At 38.6% G+C, this 22,634-nt stretch overlaps 1 protein-coding gene across 4 annotated transcripts in view; it reads right to left on the bottom strand.

Annotated features, from left to right (window-relative positions):
* PIK3CB (phosphatidylinositol-4,5-bisphosphate 3-kinase catalytic subunit beta) overlaps nt 1-22,634 on the bottom strand; it is a 201,697-nt gene that overhangs the window by 20,145 nt on the left and 158,918 nt on the right. For all 4 annotated transcript variants that reach the window (XM_044920373.1, XM_044920370.1, XM_044920377.1 and 1 more), the window contains 3 exons: nt 8,089-8,267; nt 7,184-7,293; nt 5,358-5,436 (listed from right to left, as the gene is read on the bottom strand). In XM_044920373.1, the coding sequence (XP_044776308.1) occupies nt 5,358-5,436; nt 7,184-7,293; nt 8,089-8,267 (368 nt within the window). The remainder of the gene's footprint in view (nt 1-5,357; nt 5,437-7,183; nt 7,294-8,088; nt 8,268-22,634) is intronic.

The following is a 22,634-nucleotide window of genomic DNA, read 5'->3' as shown; positions in this document are numbered from 1 at the left end:
AAGAACAGGAGATGTAGCCAACTTTCCCAACACACAGAAACACGCACAGCAATTTGGACAAAATGAGAAGACAGAGGAATTTGTGCCAAATGAAAGAACATGACGGGCCATGATTAGAGATCTAAGTGAAACAGATGTAAGTAAGATGCCTGAGAGAGAATTTAAAGTAATGATCACAAAGATACCCACTGGACTTGAAAAAAGAGTGGAAGACATCAGTGAGACCCTTAACACAGAGACAAAAAAATAACGAGATGAAGAGTGCAATAAACAAGATAAGAAACATGCATGATGCAGTAACAGCAGGCTGGAAGAGCAGAGGAATGAATTAATAACCTAGAAGAATAATGGAAAGTAATCAAGATGAATAAAAGAGAGAAAAAAGATTATGTAAAATGAGAACAGACTTAGGGAACTCAGTGACTCCATCAAATGTAGTAACATTCACATTATAGGATTCCCAGAAGAAGACAGAAAAGGGGGCAGAGTATTTATTTGAAGAGGTTATAGCTGAAAACTTCCCTAATTTGGGGAAGGAAACATATCCAGATGTCACAGAGAACCCCCAACAAAATCAACAAAACCAGACCCACACCACGACATATTATAGTTAAAATGGCAAAATATAGTGATAAAGAAAAAATTTTAAAAGCAGCAAAACAATACCTAACTGATAAATTTTTGAACACTACATCTGAAACTAATGATGTACTACATGTTGGCTAATTGAACTTAAATTAAAAAAAAAATTTAAAGGCAGCGAGACAAAAGAAGACAGTTACATGTAACAGAAATCCCATAAACGCTATCAGGGGATTTTTTTTTTTTTTGAGAGAGAGAGCATGAGTGGGGGCGGGGAGGGAACAGTGAGAGGGACAGAGAGAATCTTAAGCAGGCTCCATGCCCAGCGTGGAGCCGGACACAGGACTCAATCTCACAACCTGAGATCATGACCTGAGCCAAAATCAAGAGTCAAATGCTTGATTCAACTTGCTTGTCAAAAAAAAAGTCATTACAGAATAAACACAACTAAAAGGAAATCATAAAGAGGTAATCAATGATAAAATAGAAAAAAGATCAACAAAATTAGAAGCTCCTTCTTTTAAAATACTAAGAAGCAAACGTCTAGACTAATAAAGAAAAACAGTGCACATAAAATAATTTTATACATGCAAAAAAGGAGAAAAATTAAACACAGAATAGGTTTTAAAATTATAAGAGGATGTTGTAAAAGATGTATGATAATAAACTTGAAAACACTGATGAACTGGACAATTTTTAGCCTCTAGACTGACTCAAGAAGGAAAAAAATTCTGTTGAGTCCAATAACCATTAAGAAAAATCCGTAGTTGGGGCGCCTGGGTGGCTCAGTCATTAAGCGTCTGCCTTCGGCTCAGGTCATGATCCCAGGGTCCTGGAATCGAGCCTCACATTGGGCTCCCTGCTCGGCGGGAAGCCTGCTTCTCCCTCTCCTACTCCCCTGCTTGTGGTTCCTGCTCTCGCTATGTCTCTCTGTCAGATAAAATCTTAAAAAAAAGAAAAAGATTTCAGTAGTCAAAAAAAACCTGGACTCCAAAAAAACCAACACCAGAACCAAACCTTTGCAGAGAGAGGAGAGGGAAAAACACACTAAGTCTGCAAATAAATAATTTGCAAAATAAAATATAGAAGAGTATCTTTTTTTTTTTTTTTAAGATTTTATTTATTTGAGAGAGAGCACGACCAGGGTGAGGGGCAGGGGAGAAGCCGGCTCTCCGCTGAGCAGGGAGCCCGATGCAGGGGTCAATCCTGGCACTCTGGGATCATAACCTGAGCCAAAGGCAGATGCTTACCTGACTGAGCCACCCAGGTGCCCCTAGAAGAATATCTTTAAAGATATTTGCACAGAGAAAAAAATTTTTTTAAAATAACATAACAAAAAATATAAACCTTAAAGGAAACTAGGTAATTTATAGCAGAGAGAAAAACACAGTACTTTTCAACACTGAAAACACAAAGAACCAAGCTATTTATAAAAGAAATGCAAATTAAAGTTCTATGAGATACCATGTTACATCCATTAGATTTGCAAAAAATCAACAAGTCTGATTGGCAAGGAGATATTTCTGGGTGATAACATAACACTGGTACAACCATTTGGACAATGGTGGTCAAGTTGAAAACACACATGCCTTATGATGGAGCAATTTCACTTCCAGCTATATAAACTAAACACCTCTTCCAATTGTGAATAGTGAGCTGTTCAGAAGTGCTCAAACTCAAGTTTTTGTTATTGTTGGAAAAAACAATGAATGTAATAAAGCTAGTAACAGAAGAATGGATAAATTTTTATATTTATTCAAAGCATTAATGGAAGTGAAAATAACAAATTAGAACTTCACATATTAATCTTAATAAATCCCAAAAAAGGTTGTGAGGGAAAAAAGTAGAAGTTGCATGTGATATAAAAGCATTTTATTTAAAGTTCAAAACACGTGGGCGCCTGGGTGGCTCAGATGGTTAAGCGTCTGCCTTCGGCTCAGGTCATGATCCCAGGGTCCTGGGATCAAGTCCCACATCGGGCTCTCTGCTCCTTGGGAGCCTGCTTCTCCCTCTGCCTCTCTCTCTCTCTGTCTCTCATGAATAAATAAATAAAAATCTTTAAAAAAATAAATAATAAAAAAAATAAAGTTCAAAACACGTAACAGATACCAAATGTATAGTTAAAGCACAAAAATATACATATTACAGCTTTAAAATAGTGGTTAATTCTGAAATGTGAGACAGCAGAGTAGGATGAGAATGCATTGACTTTATCTGCATGTTTAATTCCTTTTTTAAGAATAAGCTGGAGGGGGGCGCCTGGGTGGCTCAGTCGGCTAAGCGACTGCCTTCGGCTCAGGTCATGATCCTGGAGTCCCGGGATCGAGTCCCACATCGGGCTCCCTGCTCGGCGGGGAGTCTGCTTCTCCCTCTGACCCTCCTCCCTCTCATGCTCTCTCTCTCTCATTCTCTCTGTCTCAAATAAATAAATAAAATCTTAAAAAAAAAAAAAAAAAAGAATAAGCTGGAGGGGCGCCTGGGTGGCTCAGTCGTTGAGCGTCTGCCTTCGGCTCAGGTCACGATCCCGGGGTCCTGGGATCGAGCCCCGCATCGGGTTCCCTGCTCGGCGGGAAGCCTGCTTCTCCCTCTCCCACTCCCCCTGCTTGTGTTCCCTCTCTTGCTGTGTCTCTGTCTGTCAAATAAATAAATAAAATCTTAAAAAAAAAAAAAAAAGAATAAGCTGGAAACATGCTAATAAGAAATATATATTTAGCAATTAAGTGATAGTTATTAAATTGCTAAATATATATTTATTAAGTCCCAATGTAAAAACATAAGAATTCTAAGTTATTTTCTGTACTTTCATGTATGAAATAGTCCACAATTTAGAAAAATAAAATATAAAGAATTAGGTAAAAGAGTTGAAAAGGTAAAACCATCAACTAGCATAGAAAAAAAGTTTAAAACTGTACGGACCTATATTACTATCATGAAACATGCTTACTGTTTTTTAATCCTTGATTAAAAAAAGAATATAAGCCTACTGAAGAAAACTACAGAACAGGTACTGACTGGCTAGCTCAGTCAGTAGAGCATGCCACTACTGATCTCAGGGTTGTGAGTTCAAGCCCCACACTGGGTGTAGAAATTACTTAAAAATAAAATGCTAAAAAAAAAAAGAAGGAAAGAAAGAAAAGAAATGGGTACATGAAGTAGAGGGTGAAATTGCCTTTAATTACATCACCCAGAAATAAAGTCTATTACCATTTTAGTTTCTGTCAACATTTTAGTGTGTCACTTTTCAGTGAGTTCTTAATACAGTTGAAATAATTCTATGAAAACACTTTTGCACCTAACTTTTTTTGACATTTGAAGATAAGCACTTTCTCCAAATTGTTAAACAATTCTCTATAAACAGTAATTTAAAATACCTGAAATACTTGGTCATATGGGTATGCTAATTATTTTTTTAAAGATTTATTTGAGAGAGAGAGAGAGAGAGGTGGGGGAAGGACATGGGGAGGGGCAGAGGGAGAAGGAGACAAGCAGACTCCCTGCAGAGTGGGGAGCCTGACGCAGGGCTCTATCCCAGGTCCGAAATCATGACCTGAGCCGAAATCAAGAGTCAGACACTTAACCACAGTGATCTAATTTTTTTTTAAAGCAAAGATGACCATCTTTGTACATAAATTTGTCCCCTTTTTAAATTTTTTCTAATAGGCTCCAAACCCAGCGTGGAGCCCAATGCAGGGCTTGAACTCACCACCCTGAGATCAAGACCTGAGCTGAAATCAAGACTCAAACACTTAACCAACTGAACCACCCAGGTGCCCCTCCACATTTCTAATTTTAAAGTAAATTCTGGAAATACTGGATAGAGGATATAAAAAGAACTTGATACAGGGAGGTTTATATTAATTTACAAAGGTATATGAAAATATTTGTGTTTTTGTTGCTTCAACTGTATCTTAGACTAGTTTATCATTTAACAAAATCTTTGCTAGGAAATCAGTGGTATCCAACTATTCTTATAATTTGTACTTCTATACTGGAATTGACTGTGTTCATGTAATTATTAGTGTATTTATTTTGTATCTTATATGAATAGCTTTTTCACATCTTTTCTCCATATTTCTTTCTATAAGCTTTTTAAATATTTAGGATTATAGACTTCTGTCCTGTTCATTATGAATATTATACCCAGTCTGAAGCTTGATTTTTAATTTTTTAGGTTTATAAGATTCAAATCTTATATTGTTATATAAATATAACCAATATTTTGTTTGTAATTATCTTCATTTGCTCCTCACCTTAGAAGATTTGATAATGATTAAACTTTTAAAATCCATTATGTTTTCTTTTTTTCTGCTGCCATACACCTGCTGTTCTGCTGTCTACCGCTAATAATGGTGACAAGCTGAAAACCCTAAAAGCACCGCTGAGGTAGAGGAATCAATGTTACCAGGCTAAGAAGATGGGCAGGCCCTCCTCTGGCTTTGTCATTCCCATGACCACCAACCAGTGCATCCTCCATGAGAGCACCTTCAAAACCTTAGGTTAGATAGGGTGTGACTCTTGCTGTCTGTCCAGGCTTTACTGGAAGTTCAAGCCTCTTCTTTCTTTCTAGAATCTCTGTACATATACAGTCTTACATCTGATGATGCTTCAATAAGACAAATATTGACAGTACACCATAAAGTGTAAAATGCTATGTAAATATAACCATGAACAACAATTAATAATAATAGGAGGGAATGAATAAAAAAGAAGTTTTAAAAATTTTGCTGTGGAAGGAATACAACATGAGACAAAAATAAATTCACTAGACATCTCACCGAAGATCCAGACCAGCTTCTTTCCAAAGTAAATCCATCAAGCGCAGCATTTGGAGTGTCAACATATCTTGTCGTAAATCTACGGGGAGGAAAATTCTGCTTTATTATAAATGTTTTCCATTTTTGTCTCATAACATTAATTCAAGATTAGCTAATTCAGCCAGAATTAACTAAAACCACTGACAAATACTGTGCTAATATTTTCCCAAAATTTTAATGTTGACCATATTTATTTTGTTAAATATTAGGTTTAGGGGCGCCTGGGTGGCTCAGTGGGTTAAGTGGCTGCCTTCGGGTCAGGTCATGATCCCAAGGTCCTGGGATCAAGTCCTGCATCGGGCTCCCTGCTCAGTAGGGAGTCTGCTTCTCCCTCTGCCCCTCACCCTGCTCTCATGCTCTCTCTCTCTAATAAATAAAATCTTAAAAAAAATATTAGGTTTATTGGTTAGCATGTGCCCATAACACTATTAACTAAATTAAGTTAAACGGTATTTTTAATTGGGGCACCTGGCTGGCTCTGTCGGTAGAACATGCGACTCTTAATCTTAGGGTCATGAGTTCAAGCCCCATGTTGGATGTAGAGCTTACTTAAGAAAAAAACCCAGTATTTTTCATTGTTTACCACATGTATGCTACTATACTAATTGTATGGATGCTGTAATACTATATAACACAGTAATGCTATACACACACACACACACACACACACACTATGTAACACAGAATCCATACAATTCACTCTGCTAATTTTTTTCTTGTTTAACAATGCACAGAAGTTCTTAAAAAAATAATTACTTAAAAATTATTTAAGTAGGGCGCCTGGGTGGCTCAGTTGGTTAAGCGACTGCTTTCGGCTCAGGTCATGATCCTGGAGTCCCGGGATCGAGTCCCGCATCGGGCTCCCTGCTCGGCGGGGAGCCTGCTTCTCCCTCTGACCCTCCCCCCTCTCATGTGCTCTCTCTCTCTCTCATTCTCTCTGTCTCAAATAAATAAATAAAATATTAAAAAAAAAAATTATTTAAGTAATTATATGATGGGTTACAGAACTATAATAGTTGATTTTATTTATTATCACATCTAAGGATAATTTTCAGCTAACAGAGAGCTGTAAAAGTACTGAGTTCCACATAATGACATTCATATGGTCAAGTGCGGTTAGATGTCTAGCAAAACACTACAAGTTCATTTTAAAATAGATAAAAGCACATTTACTTATGTTCCTTTAATGCCTTTTAATAAACCCAACATACAAATACTATAATCCTTATGGACACAAAGAACCTGAAGCTCAGTGAATTTTACGTGACTTGTCTATAATCATACAACTAACAAGTGGTGGTTGTCGTAACTGCCTTCTGGTTGGTGTAATCACCTCAGAGGCATTTCCTTTCGAAAATATGAGTCAGTAAGATATTTTAATTAAAATACAAAACTATGACAGCAATATCAAAATTGTTATCCCTGAAACAGAATATATGAATATACTATTGAAAATATTCTCTTGTACTTCACAAGCTAAACCAAAGAATTAGACATTGTATTTTGTAGGGAAAAAAAAAGAAAGATTTATTAGAACAATGTATGTAAGTAAGCTGTAAACATTATTTTCTAAAAGGGAAAAAAAAGGGATTTAGGACATGCCAAATTCAACCTTATGACCATTGATAGCTACCTCTTGGCTAGGATCTGTTAAACATTTACACATCACCTTTCAGATAAAGCAAACTGACAACAAATGAAAAATACTAAGGAATTTGGTACTGTGTAAGATGGCAACTGTATTAAAGAAAAAGCAGGAAGACAAAAAAAAAAACCTCAGTACATACCATCACCATTTTTAAAAATCACTCCAACTGAATCCTCACCAAACACTTTGTTGTTGTACACGAGCCACAAAGGCTTCATTTTGGAATCCATGTATTTACACTTTTCAACACTGAAATCAAGCAAGGGGAAAATTAGCCCACTTCAACTTAAAGAAATGGCAAGACTATAATTTTGCCATGATATATTAGATCTGGGGAAAACCCTCACCTGTTTCATTCAGGTCTGTAGAAGTGAGAACTAGAACATATCCTCTTGGTAAAAAAGTAACTAGGGCGACAGCTTTGGCTGGCATGTAGTGATGCCAGATGGGCTAGATTGAAAACCCAGATTCATCCTTCTCGTTACCTACATTTAAAATTCCTCCTTTTCTTTCTTTATTCTTCCTTACGTTATTATATGTAACCAGATCATATCATTGGATTAAAATCAGGAATATTATGAGTTCATTCTTGATTTCTTAAAGAGGGATCAATTTTGAATACTGACATATGGGAATACATATCATTACTTTTCCATTAGTACTTTTGAAGGGAATAAGAAAGTGAGAAATAATCTTCCAAATTAATTTAAGATTTCATTTTGAAATAGGAAAATAAGATAGTAAATAATCTCTGATGGTTGCCACCATTTTGCACACATAGGATTTTTAACTCTTAGAACCCAGTAATATAGAAAACAAATTTAGTCACATACAATTGAAAGGAAAATAACTTGTAATAACTTTCATGAACCCCACAGGTAAATTTAGCTAACAGGCATACATCCCAATGCACACATTAACCTTGGAGAAATTTAAGATTTTCCTTCTGTAAATATATTGTACTTATGCGGGCTAACAGCTAGCCCTTTCTGCATTGCTATTTTCATGGAAAATTCACTGGGCAGAGCAAAGATGGTCACTTACTAGAGTTCTGAGAGGATAACACATGGATTCAGAGGCGACTGCAGGTCAGAGAGGGCTTCCCGGTAAGCATTCTGTTTTAAACAAGTATGCATGGCCTCCTTCCCTTTGGCTCTGTTTAGCTTCATTGCATTCAGTTTGATTAAACTATTTAAAGTTTTTAACTTATTGAGTGCTTCAACCTGAAAAATAAGTTTCCCCACCAACAAAATTTATTTATGGTTAAAAATAATATAAAGTACTATAGTACCATGTGATCATATTAATAACCACTCCCTTCCTCTCCCCAACACAAACACATGACAACCAGCCAAAGTAAAATCAGTGCTTGATTTATGACAAGCATACTAGACACAACAGAGTAAAAAACTCATATTTATCACTTGTTACTTAAAGCACCATTTTTCAAATGTTCTTTAATCCTTTTCTTAAATAAAATCTTAAAAATCAGAGAAAATAAAGGGACATAGATTGTGGTTAAGAAGATAAGTATGACAAAGTACTCAGAACTCTGCAGCTCAATGAGTAGTAGAATTTGAAACACAATCTGAACCACTCCATTTGGCCAGCTTCATAGTATAAGAGGAAAATCTGTGTACAAGTAATCCTGGGGTTCCTGCCATTCAACCTTAACATCTAGTTCTTGTCATCACTCTGATGTGACATCTTTTCAATATATTCTTATATTCTCTTTCCATGAGTAGTATAGTTAAATGAATTATCATGTAATAAAATAAATATGAATATAGAGAACAGTATTTGTTGTCCAAATCTACATTACTTGTTTTTATGAAGTAATTCTGGCTATCAAAATTTATGCAAATTAAAAAAAAAAAACTTATGCAGTTAGTACAAGGTCAATCAACAGCGGCCAACTGAATCAAAACCATTGTGTTTAAAAAGCCAACTTCATTGTTTAATAACTGAGGTCTTTCCATGTCATGTTACGCAAAAACCCATTAGAAACAGCCTTGGCCAACCATAAGCCATAAAGAAGAGTATTTTATTTTATTATGTTATTAAAGCTGAAACAGCTTGTTAAGATAAACACATTTATATTAACATGTAAATCAACTATAACAGGCATATAAAACATGTACACAACAAACATTATGAACACCTTGGCTTGAATTTCCATTAACAGGAGATTTATTTTACACAACGTTTTCATTTTCGAACTTTGCTTCTATGAAAAGAAACCACTAAGACTCTGTAGGGAGATGAATTCAGTCATGCAGTTTTTATAGACAGGCTGAGGGCTTGCTCACAGGAAATTGGAAGGTTCTATGTAGCTTGATGAAAATCGAGATGGCTGAAACTTGCCAAGTTAGCCACAGACACTCCATTTCTCAACAGTTTCAGGAGCTGTACAAACACTGGTGAAAAGGGAACCAGTTGAAAAACAGACTGTGCAAACAGGAACTTTTTGAAGTATTTCAAATTTGAATTTCTTCTTTGTTTGTACAGTTGGGAATTTTCAGGCCCCATCACTAATCGTGTTGATATCCATTTCCTGGAAGAGTGTCCTAAATACCCACATGACCATAAGTCAAATACTTTAAGTGATTCAACACTCTGTCGTTCCATAGGTTTACAGTGATAACAAGAACTGCCATGTAAAGCATAGAGTCTTCCCCTTGCTACTCATCAATTAGGAGTAAAAATAATGTGATCATACATATGTCATATGTTATAAAAGTTAAGCTGAGGTTCCTAGAGAACCAAGGAAATGTATGGTGTGGTTTGATCATGAGTGAGGTCAATGAAGTAGGACCTCATCAAGTGGGGCCTTATAGGCTTTGGTAAAAAGTTTGAGGAAGATCCCCTTACATTCTAGGTGAGATACTGCTGTATTCATGATCAATTAATAAAGCCAACTAAAATTCACTCAGTTGAATTTTTTGTGGTAGCTTCAGGATCTGAAGCAAACTTCCCGTGGCATTCAGGGATGAGAAACACAGGTGTAATACCATGAACTGTTTTTAATTTATTACCTTTCTCACCATTTTCCTCTCAGCTCTGAGCTCTGCTCTCTTTGTATCAAGCTCCTGATCTGACTTTCCTTTACAGGGCAGGTCAGATCGAGTTGGCAGATAGCTCTGCCCAGAGCTCGCTTAGCTGGCAGTTCACCCTGAAGCCCAACTGAGCTGGCAGACGGGTCTGCCCAGAGCTAAAGCCCCTAGCCTTTCAGAATACAATTTCCCAGGTGGAAAACCCCAATCTTAGTTCTGTCCCTGGATTCCATATTGGAAACTGCTGACAGTTTAGTCTGCAATTCTCTATTTGTTTGGAATCCTTCCCCAGATTCCATGTTGGGAACTGTTGGAGGCAGCTATGGTTCTCCATTTTATTTGGAATTAGTCCATACTCCATATTCCTTGGGATTTGCTGGTTTATCCCTTCCCCAGTCCAAGGTTCCATGGAAACTAGTGGTACATCCAGGGCTTTCTCTTGGCAAGGACACAGTAACATTTCTTGGTCACTGATGATCTAGTGAGGTGCATATGTTTTTCTGTCTTGTTTTTTAAAGATAAAGGCTACTGCTAAGAGGGATCTCAGAGGTCAAAAAATGGGGCAAGCAGGCTAAGGCTCTTAGAGCATCTGCCACTTCAAGAAGACTCCTGTAATAGGGTAAGTTGGTCATGGAATGGGTTAGGCTGACACTAGGTTACCCGCCAACAGCAAGAAAATTTCTGTGCAACAAGGTACACTGTAAAACACCCCACAATTCCCAACCTCACCACACGTCCCTCTTAGGTATTAGTTTGGCTCCAAGAAACCCAAAGGTCTATTTAAAACAAATAGGATCCTTTAAATTTAAAGAGGTGAGCATACCAGCTTCCAACACAACTGCTTATTTTATGTCTAAGAATTACATGTAGAGGCCACTTTTAGACAACAGCCTTGAGCAATGGAATGTAAAACAAGGCAAAAGGGCCCACAGTGGGCACGAGGCTGAATACAGACAGGCCCACCAGGTGACCAACTTCAAAATATCCATAAGCCCTAACTGACCAATGGACTATTTACAACCAGGCACAGTTACCAAAAAAAGGGGTAATTCCATAGATCCCCATACCTCCTCTCCTTCCCCCTTTAAAAACAGCCCCCACCCACTGCCTCATTGCAGACAGGCTCTCCTTTGCTGTCCTGTCCACCGCTCCCTTGCAGTGTATTCAATAAACTTCTATCTCCTTTGTTCTGCCTTGGGTGAATCCTTTCACTGCCAGTGCCGCCAGCTTCTATGCTACCATAGCCCCACGTTTGGGGGCCCCCATTCAAATGAGAGAAACAACACACTACAGTCCTAGAAATTTCAGATAGCTAGTAAAATGGCAAAATCTTACTGAAGAAAACCTAGAAATATAATGGCCATTACGTGAAAATTTCCAATTAGATAAAACATTTAAAAAAAGCACTTGAAAGCAAGTGTTCCCAAATGAAATAAACAGAATGGGATATGCACTTATTAGTATGAAGCAGCCTCTAAAAGGTTTCAAAATTCCAAAATTCCAACCTTCATTGAAGATTCACTGCAAAAGGCTAATGAAAAATTAAAGAGAGGGGCGCCTGGGTCGCTCAGTCGTTAGGTATCTGCCTTCAGCTCAGGTCAGGATCCCAGGGTCCTGGGATTGAGCCCCGCATCGGGCTCCCTGCTCAGTGGGAAGCCTGCTTCTCCCTCTCCCACTTCCCCTGCTTGTGTTCCCTCTCTCGCTCGCTCTCTGTCAAAAAAAATATAAATAAATAAAATCTTTAAAAAAAAAGAAAAATTAGGGCGCCTGGGTGGCTCAGTTGGTTAAGCAACTGCCTTCGGCTCAGGTCGTGATCCTGGAGCCCCAGGATCGAGTCCCGCATCCGGCTCCCTGCTCGGCAGGGAGTCTGCTTCTCCCTCTGACCCTCCCCCGTCTCATGCTCTCTCTCTCTCATTCTCTCTCTCAAATAAATAAATAAAATCTTAAAAAAAAAAATTAAAGAGAAAGGGTATTTAAAACAAAAGACTGTAACAGACTGAGGCATAAGACTGACATAACTTCTACTGCTCCCCTCTCTCCTTTGAGTATCCATTCTTTTTTTCTTTTCTTTTTTTTTTTTTTTTAAAGATTTTTATTTATTTATTTGACAGAGAGAGACACAGTGAGAGAGGGAACACAAGCAGGGGGACTGGGAGAGGGAGAAGCAGGAGAGGGAGAAGCAGGCTTCCCGCAGAGCAGGGAGCCCGACACGGGGCACGATCCCAGGACCCTGGGATCATGACCTGAGCCGAAGGCAGACGCTTAAAGACTGAGCCACCCAGGCGCCCCTGAGTATCCATTCTAATAACCCTCTGTCTCAATGCCTTTCTACTCTAAAGAGACTATTAAACAGTTAGCTTATAAAATAAGACCACCTGAGGCTATGGGCCATTCTCTTCCCCTAACTTTCACATCTTGCTCAAAGGCAAAACTAAGGGCCAGTCATGGAATTTAAGCCCAGGGAGAGGATTCTGAAAATTTCTATAAGGAGATTACCTCTGGAACCCAGTCGAGAGAGGGAAATAAAATTTCACATTGTCCCTTTCTTTCCAGCTCCTGACCAACTGGTTATTGATCCTTTCTCTCCCAGAGAAAAGTCTTTCTTTCTTGCTGGTCTTGTTTTATATCCTAAGGCTTGGCTATCTGCTCACCTGAGATATTCAAGTTGTTCTTTCTTTTGGTTATGTTTAGGAGTAACTCTAGATCTTGTGAGGATAACATCTTTTGCATATACTTTGAGGATGCCTCTTAGGTCCATGGGATTGTTTAATACTGCCAGAAACAGTTGACTTTGTCAAGGTTGAAATCTGACAAGATATTTGAAAGGACTTAGTAACTTCATGATGAGAAATCTGGCGAAATTGGAAGCTATTATACAGAGCCTGATAGGAACTTTTTTAGGCCTTCTCCCTTATGCTTACCCAGCGGGGAAGAAAAACACTCTAACATAGGTGCATAGGTGTTAGCCCATTGATATCATTTAGGCAGCAACCCAAGTCTTTGAGGAATTGAAAAATAGTTGTCCTTGTTTTACAAATCTAGTCTTTACAGGACCAGAGATGTGGCTGAGAAACAACTCAAAATTCATCAATACTTTTTACCAAACCCAAAACCTCCCCTATTTATCTCAATAGGCTTATAAGTATTATTAATTCTGGCTTTAAAAGAACAAAAGTTAAAGGAAGAGCTGGCATTTTTTCCCCTGTGCCTTTGAGATAATACATGTCGTACCACAGTCCTCTCCATAATTCTTATCTAGGCCATCTCTTTGACAAGTAAACTTCAGGAAGGTAATTCTTATCAAAAGGGGAAAAAAGGTCATTTGGAACTTGACTTGTTAAGAACAAATATAATTCTTAAGACTCTTCTCTACAAGTATTAGAAAAAGGTTTAGGCCCCTAAGCAGATAATCTGAACTTATTCCATCTATCAGAAAAACAATTTGGAGCCAACTATTTTTCATAAGCAGTGAGTTTTGTTGTATTATACCTAATTCATGGTAGTAATTTATTTTTTTAAAGATATTTTTTATTTATTTTTTTGACAGAGAGAGAGAGAGACACAGCAAGAGAGGGAACACAAGCAGGGGGAGTGGGAGAGGGAGAACAGGCTTCCCGTGGAACAGAGAGCCCGATGCAGGGCTCGATTCCAAGACCCTGGAATCACGACCTGAGCCAAATGCAGACGCTTAACAATTGAGCCACCCAGGCGCCCCCATGGTAGTAATTTAAAGCTCTAAGATATAAGGTCTCTGTTTGCTTCCATTGGTGTTGGTATATGTGTTCATACATTTGTTTTAAATGTGTGGTATTTTCTATCTCTAGATGGGACTGCCAAAATTAATTTGTAGAAGAGCTCTGTTTATATGCCTTAAAAAACAAAAAACAAAAAACAAAACAAAACACAAGCACTTATATAAATTTAGACTTCACAAAATTCTCAGAAATGTAACAGAAATTATCCCAAAAGTTTTTCAAGTTCACATACTCTGGAATAATTTTTGGTAAATTAAAGCAAGTTTAAGTTCATTGGTTGAGTGGAAACAGGCATGTCTTTAGAGTTATCAACATTGACGATATGGTAAACAACTTTTATTCTACCTGAATTCACTAGCTAAATTCATGTATTTCTGTCCTAATTTGTCAGCAGAAAAATAACTTACAATGATGGCTGATTTTGTCTAATGTCTCATGAAGCTTTCATGGGTAAAATAAACAACTGTTGAGAACAAATGATTTAAACAGATTAAGTGGAATAAGAGTTAATAAAGTTTTTAGCAACAATTATATTTTATTATGTATGCACTTAAAAATAGCTTCCCAAATCTCTGGTAACTTGAAACTTTAGAGTTTTGCTAAGTTAAAATAAGTAATAGAGATCTGCTGAGTATTTACATCATTTCCAAATAAGAAAATACTGAAATATTAATTACTGAGCATAGGTTTATCTACTTTTGGCTTATTCCAGAGAAACTAAAAGATATTTGGATGTGTTAGTGTACTGGAAAATTGAAAAAAGGCATATGCTTCTAGAAATTATGAAATGTATTCATAAACTTGCAAATCTAAAGACCGCTGGTGTTAACAGTTCATAATTCCTTCTAGGTTTTTACCAGGAACTAAGGTTTCTAAACATTAAGAATTCTAATTAATATATGCAATTAAAGCCAGCAGAAATAAGGGAAACATCTCCATATGCCAAGAAAGCAAATGTGTGTTTTTGGTAAAAGAAGGTATGATAAACGAAGATAATATTTTTGAGGGGAAAAAAGTTGTAGAAAGTTTGTGAAAAAGAAATCTTTGGAAAGGAATTTTGTATGTGGTCAGGACTAAGACTGGAATAAGTTTTAGTATCAAAAGTAAGCTGGTGTAAAATTAGATTTTTGGTTTCTTTTTTTTTTTTTTAACTTTTAGTCTACTTTTGATAACAGACTGTGGCAGTTTCTTTAAGTGATCTGCCTACAAAGCAAAGACACTGTGTTTTATCAAAATAATTTCCTGTGGTTGCTGTCTTTATCAGGTCATTGATTACTTAAGAAAACTGAGTCTTCTCAACATTAAAAAAGCTAAGTTTTACTAGTTTTGCTAATAGATAATTAAGTATTAAGTTTCATAATGATCTGTGATCCTATTTCCTCAAGGGTTTTAAGACTTCCCCCCTACCCCCAAACTTCTCAAAATCAAATTATAAATGTTCTTTTTGACCTGGAAGAAACTTTGGGATTTTTCCAAAGGACCTCCTGGAACATTTCAAGGGATCTGTTAAACTAATTAGGTTTAGTTGGTATGTTAAATTACGTAGAAAATATTGTCAAACAAGAAGTAATACTAAGCCTTCTTTACAAAGTGTGTTCTAAGAATTTTATGAAATTCCTAGAAATCTGGTAAGTCCTCATGTAATATTTATTAATCACTTGTAATTCTGATTATCTTAAAAGGTTTATGACATCCTCTGGGACCCCAATCAAAACTGGCAAAAGTAAACCATTTTCTTACTGTTACTGCCTTCCCTTCTGAAATTGCTGTCATTAAAACTGAGGCTCACACTAAAAGGATTAAACCTGAGTATCAGAAAAATGCCCCAGCTGACTTTCATGCTAAGGCAACAGTAACATAATCTATAAAGATTGTGGCACATGTGGAAGAAATCCACTCTGCTTCTGCAAAACCTGCCCCTCAGTGCCAGACTTTTGCCATCCCGATGGACTTGCTCCTGAAGTAGAGAAATTAACATGGGTAAGCAATAGCTGTGTAAGTTAAACAAACAGTTTGAGGCTATGAGAAACCCAAGATGGCCTCTTGGTTCTTGCCGACTCCCTGGCAAACTCCAGTTTTTTAGTGTTTGCATTCCTTTACCCACCAAAATGCAGTTAAGATGACATAAACTATGAATAGAGATTGGTAAGAAGACTTTTATTAAATTGCAAACACAGTCTACCAGCAATGTCTGACCTGTCAGGTCCATAATCTGAGAATAACTGTTTTTGTCCCAAGAGATCTCAGACCTCCTCCTTCTGGACCTTTGGAATATCTGCAAATGACTTCATTCAATTGCCACTTAGTATGGATTACCAATATGTTGTTATTTTATGTGTGTTTTCCAGATGGGTTGAAGCATTCCCAAGCTCCAAGGCTGATGCCCTCACAGTGGCAAAGAAACTGTCGGAAAGTGTATTTCCCACTTCTGGTATACCTTCCACAATCTCCAGTGATGGAGGCCCCCACTTCACTGGACAAATCACATGAGGCTTAATGAAAACCTGGTAAACTTCTTAGAATTAACACTGTCCCTATCACCTTCAATCATCAGGCAAGGCTGAGAAAACTAATGGGATTCTCAAACTTAAAATTTCTAAACTTGCCTAAACTACCAGACTTTGCTGGCCTAAGGTATTATCTTTGGTCTTGCTATTAGTAGTTACCCCTTTAGGAAACAAACTTACTCCACATGCGACAGTCACCAGCAGACCAGTATCGTTAGTATACAGCCTTATGCTGGTCCCTTGTTGTCTCATGCTTTTAAGACCAGCTACTGTAAATCTCTAATATCTTATGCTCAAGCCTATCATCAACAGGTTAAAGAAGCCTTCTTGGATCCCAATTCAAAGGTTCCTTTTGGTCACAATCTAGAGCTTGGTGACTGGTTGTTCTGGAAATGTCATCAGAGGAAAACAGCTGTTGAGCCCCATTGGAAGGGACCTTACCAAGTGCTCTTGACCACTACACTGCGGAAAAACTAAAAGGTATTAAGCCTTGGGTATACATTTCACAGCTAATGAAGGTTCCACCTCCAACCTGGTCCTGTACAGATGCTTGGCGACCTCTAACTCAAATTGATGAGGAAGAGATATAGCTGACCTCAAGGCAGACTGCTTCTGTCCAAGGCAATGGATCAAGACTTTATTTTTTTAAAGATTTTATTTATTTATTTGACAGAGAGACACACAAGAGAGGGAACACAAGCAGGGGGAGTGGGAGAGGGAGAAGCAGGCTTCCCACCGAGCAGGGAGCTCGATGTGGGGCTCAATCCCAGGACCCTGGAATCATGACCTGAGCCAAAGGCAGATGCTTAATGACTGAGCCACCCAGGCACCCCTGGACCAAGACTTTAAACCTTAACTAAACATGAAACCCTTTCTCCTTCTCCTTTCTTTTACTCTGGCATTAGCCTGGAAAGATAACGCCCTCACCTCTTTCTCCCCAGGCCACTGCTTAAGGGAGGTAACCTCTGGATTTTAAAACAACCTTCTAATTCAGGGTGGGAGAAAATCTAACTGAGCCCCTAACTTTTGACAAGCAAAATAAGGTATCTCATTGGGCAACTCCCCTGAAGTTACATTGTTGAGTTAGAAAGGACCTGCCAGGAGGCTTTCATGATTCAGGAATTCACTCCCCTTGGCAGGTCCCTACTTCCCTGGTTAGGGATAAATGTAAATGAGCCTATAATCAGGAAATTCTCCTCAATTCTTAAAATTACTACAGAATCTGCTGCTAAAGCAACAGAACCCCAACAACTATCCTTAGATTCTTTTTTTTTTTTTTTTAAGATTTTATTTATTTATTTGACAGAGAAAGACACAGCGAGAGAGGGAACACAAGCAGGGGGAGTGGCAGAGGGAGAAGCAGGCTTCCTGCTGAGCAGGGAGCCCGATGCGGGGCTCGATCCCAGGACACTGGGATCATGACCTGAGCCGAAGACGCTTAACCGACTGAGCCACCCAGGCGCCCCCATCCTTAGATTCTTTAGCCAAAGCTGTTCTTGATAGTAGGACAGCTCTTGATTATCTTTTAGCTGAACAAGGAGGATCTCTGCTGTGGCCAACACTAGCTGCTCTATCTGGACTAACATTTCTCAGGAAGCTGAAACTCAGTTACAAAAGATCACTGAGCAAGCTACTTGGCTTAAAAGGTGACTCCTTCAACAGGGCCTTTCTTTGACTGGTTTGGGTCTTGGGGACCATGGCTCCAAAATGTACTCCAAACAACGGGAATTATCCTGCTTATAGTTATGATAATAATTTCTCTGGGGTACATTGTATTCTCTCACAAGTTTTAAATGTTAAGCCACTAACCATCAAGTAAATGAACTCCTTAGGACTGGAATGTCAAAAAAAGAACAAAGAGAATGACTGACTTCCATAACCTATGAATACCACAGGGATTAAGCAAAAACATCCTAACCTATGGATAATGGGTACGACAGAAAAGGAACAACAAAAACTTTGAGAACTTCAAAACAGTATCTGATAGTGACACAAATGCCTTAAATTTTGATCACATCTCTCCATTAAGCTGAGAGCCTGATCAAAAGGGAAATGTTAAAAGAAAATGACAGGCCCCAAATGCTATGTCAAGTCACCAAACTGAGGCTTAATACCTAACCTAACTGCAACTTCAACCTTCCCCTCCCCACCCCCCCGCTTTTAGATTTATTTATTTATTTGAGAGAGAGCAAGCGGGGGCGGGGGAAGAGGGAGAGGGAGACAGAAACTCAAGGAGACTCTATGCTAAGGGCAGAGCCCTAATCAGGGCTCAATCTCACAACCCTGAGACCATGACCTGAGCCAAAAAACTGACTGTGCCATCCAGATGCCCCCTTTTCTTTCTTTTTTTTTAAAGATTTTATTTGTTTATTTTGAGAGAGAGAGCACAAGTGGGAAGAGGAGCAGAGGCAGAGGGAGAAAGAGAATCCTAAGCAGCCTCCACACTGAGCTCAGAGCCCAACGCGGGGCTTGAACTCATGACCCTGAGATCATGAGTCGGATGCTTAAGTGACTGAGCCACCCAGGTGCCACCCCCGCCCCCCCAGAAGTAGTCTTAACAGTCAGTCAGCAATTTTCTGGTCAGTACCAATAAGGTAATCTGTCACAGGGGCCCTCTCAACCCCCAAAGGGAAATGAGGAAATCCACCTAATAAGACCCTCTGCCCCTCCCCCTAAGGGAAGGTAACTGTTCTAAAACAATCATTTTTCTTTTGCTAATTGCCCCACCCCATTTCTGCCTATAAAATCCTTCTATTTTGCAACTCAAAGTCCCCTCTACTAGATTAGCTAGACAGGACACTGCCCAATTCATGAATCAATTGATAAAGCCAATTAGATGGTTTTAAAAAATTGGATTTTATTCTACATTCAATGAATATTACTTCAGGGATTTAAAAAATGGAAATGACATAATATATCTACATTTTAAAAAGGTCACTTTATCTGCTGTGCAGAACAGGGGATGTGTATGCAACAATGGAAACAAAAGGCACAATTTAAGAAGTTAATGAAGACATCCAGATGAAAGAAGATAATGGACTGGATGAGGACACTAGCCATGAATATAAGAGACATTGATAGGTATGAGATATATTTAAGAGGACTATAAAATTAAGGGACTAATAGTATCCATTTCATATAGTTGTGAAGAATAAATGGCCCATAATAAATGGTGAGTAAATGTTAGCTATTATTACCACCATTAACAAGCTTTCCAAAAGGATCAGATAATAGTTGTTTTAACATGAATGAAAAATCATAATATAACCATAATATAATAATATATTACACATATATAATGTAAATCATCTATGAAAAGCTATGGGAGTTTCTTTGGCAATGCAAATCAGTTAGAAAAGTATAATGAAACTGGGAATTACCACAAGGATCTGATATAAAATACGGTGGACACCAGAGAGGTATAGGAATGAGTAGGTTAAGAGTGAGGAAACAAATGGCCTTCAAATGAGATCAAGAGGTTGGAAAATATAGCAAGGTAGGGAGTCTCTGCCATGAGAAAAAAACAATGTACCAAGAAGCAAAGTCTGGGAGAGGTTTTTTAATTCTACAAAATATTCCATCTAAGTGGATTGAATACATGAATTCAGATTATATCAGGTAGATTTAACTATCTTGCTAATAACTTCCTAGTCACATACAGCTTATAGTCTGATGTTTATACCCACACAATAATCAACACCTATAGTAAAACCCTCAGAACTCATTTCTCTAACATGCACCCACAAACCTAGACACAGTAAAGTTGATAATCCTCCCCCCCCAATGTTTTCATCTGTGCCAAGACTGAAACTTATTTCAGTCTTGACCTATGGTCTTTTACCACGGTTAACTGCATACTGGGGGAAGGGAAATAACCAGACCTTTTCAAACTTCTAGACAATGGCTTTGAAATGACACTAATTCTAGGAGACCCAAAATATCACTGAGGTCCACCAGAGTAGGTGCTTATGGAAGTCAAGTTAACAATAGAGTTTTAGCACAGATATGTTTCACAGTGGGCCCAATGGGTCCCAAACCCCAAACCCATCCTCTGGTTATTTCTCCAATTCTGTAATGCATAATTGGAATGGATACACTTGGCAGTTGGCAGAATTCCCATATTGGTTCCCTGACCTATGCAGGGAGGGATACCTGTCAATAAGGTATCTCCTCCTCCATACCTGTCAATAAACTACCACAAGAAGTTTGCTTAAGCTGGCAAGGCCAACAATGTATTTTCACTGTCCTTTCTCAGGGGTATATCAACTCTCCAGCTCTATGTCATAATTTAATTTACAGAGATCTTGACTGCCTCTACCCTCAACAAGATACCACTCTGACACCTTTATAATATTAGACTGATCCAACCTGGTGAGTAAGAAACAGCAACTCAGAAGTTAGGAAATATTCCAACAAAAATTTGGGGCCTTTTATCTCAATGAAACTTGTAGGGCTCAATTTGTATGGGGCATATCAATATATCCCTTCTAAGGTAAAGAAAAATTTGTTGCTCTGGCCCCTCCTACAACCAAAAATGAGGCACAATAGCTAGTGGGCCTCTTTGCATTGTAAAGGCAACAACGTACTCCTCATGTGGATAATATACTGCTATCTATTTACTAAGTGACCTAAAAGGGTGCTAGTTTTGAATGAGATCCCAAACAAGAGAAGGTTCTGCAATAAGTTCAGACTGCTGTGCTACTTGGTCCTATGATCCAACAGATCTAATGGTGCTTGAACTGTCAGTAGCAGACAGAGACACGTTTGGAGCCTTTGGCTGGCCCCTATAGGTAAACCACAGCACAAGTCCTCAGGATTTTGGAAAAAACACCTGCCATTTCCTATAGATAAATACTCTCCTTGAGAGAAATAGCTCTTAGCTTGCTACTAGGATTTCATACTGAATGCTTAACCACTGGCCACCAAGCAAGCATGTGACCTGAGCCCATTACAAACTGCGTGTTATCTGACCCACAAGCCATAAAGATGGGTGAGCAAAATAGTACTCCATCATCAAATTAAAGTGGTATATATGAGACTAGGCCAGAGTAGGTCCTGAAGGCACAGTAAGTTACACGAAGAAGTGATTCAAATAACCATGGTTTCCCCCTCTTGCTACACTACCTTCTCTTTCCCAGCCTGCACCCATGGCCTCATAGGGAGTTCCCTTCAATCAGTTAACAAAGGAAGAGAAGACTCAAGCATGCTTTACAGATGATTCTACACAGTATGTAGGCACCATATGAAAGTTGACAACTGTGGTACTACAGCCGCTTTCTGAAACATTTCTGAAGGACTGTGCTGAAGTGAAATTCTCCCAGCGGGCAGAACTTTGGAAAGTTCAATTCACTGTTCACTTTGCTTGGAAGGAGAAATGGCCATACACGCAATTATATACCAGTTCATGAGCTGTGACCAAAGCTTGGCTGATGGCCAGGGACTTAGAAGGAACATGACTAGAAAATTAGTGACAAGGAAATTTGGAGAAGAGGTAAGTAATAAACCTCTTTGAATAGGCAAAAAAAAAAGATACACGTCTCCTTGGATGTTCACCAAAGAGTGTATTTGGAAGAGGATTTTTATAATCAACTGGATAGGACGACCCATTTTGTGGATACTAGTCAGCCTCTTTTCCCAATCACCCGTCATCACCCAATGGGTTCACGAACAAAGTGGCCAAGGTGGCAGGGATGGAGGTTATACACGTGCTCAGCAATCTGGACTTCCACTCACTAAAGCCTACCTGGCTATGACTACCACTGAGTGACTGCTGTGCCAGCAGCAGAGACCAACACCAAGACCCTGATATAGCACCATTTACCCAGGATGGTCAGCCAGCTATCTGGTGACAGGTTGACTGCACTAGACAGACTGCTTCTACTATGCAAGGGGCAATATTTTGTTCTTACTGGAATAGACACTTAACTCTCGATAACGGATTTACCTTCCCTGCCGTTCCCAGGACACCTTAACCACCATCGTGGTATTCCACACAGCATTGCTTCTGATAAAGAAATTCATTTCACAGCAAACGAAGCATAACAATGGGCTCATGCTCATGGTATTCACTAGTCTTACTATGTTCCCCACTAACCTGAAGTAGCTGGCTTAACAGGAGAGTGGAATGGCCTTTTGAAGACTAAGTTACAGTTCCTGCTAGGTGGCAATACCTTGCAGGACTTGGGCAAAGTTCTCCAGAAAGCTGTATATGCTCTGAGTCAACATCCATGACACTGTTTCTCCCACAGCCAGGACTCAAAGGTCCAGAAATCAAG

Source organism: Neomonachus schauinslandi, chromosome 1, assembly GCF_002201575.2.
Source record: "Neomonachus schauinslandi chromosome 1, ASM220157v2, whole genome shotgun sequence".
NCBI lineage: Eukaryota > Metazoa > Chordata > Mammalia > Carnivora > Phocidae > Neomonachus > Neomonachus schauinslandi.
Note: the sequence above shows the minus strand (reverse complement) of the source record. Positions and strands in the feature narration are given on the sequence as shown.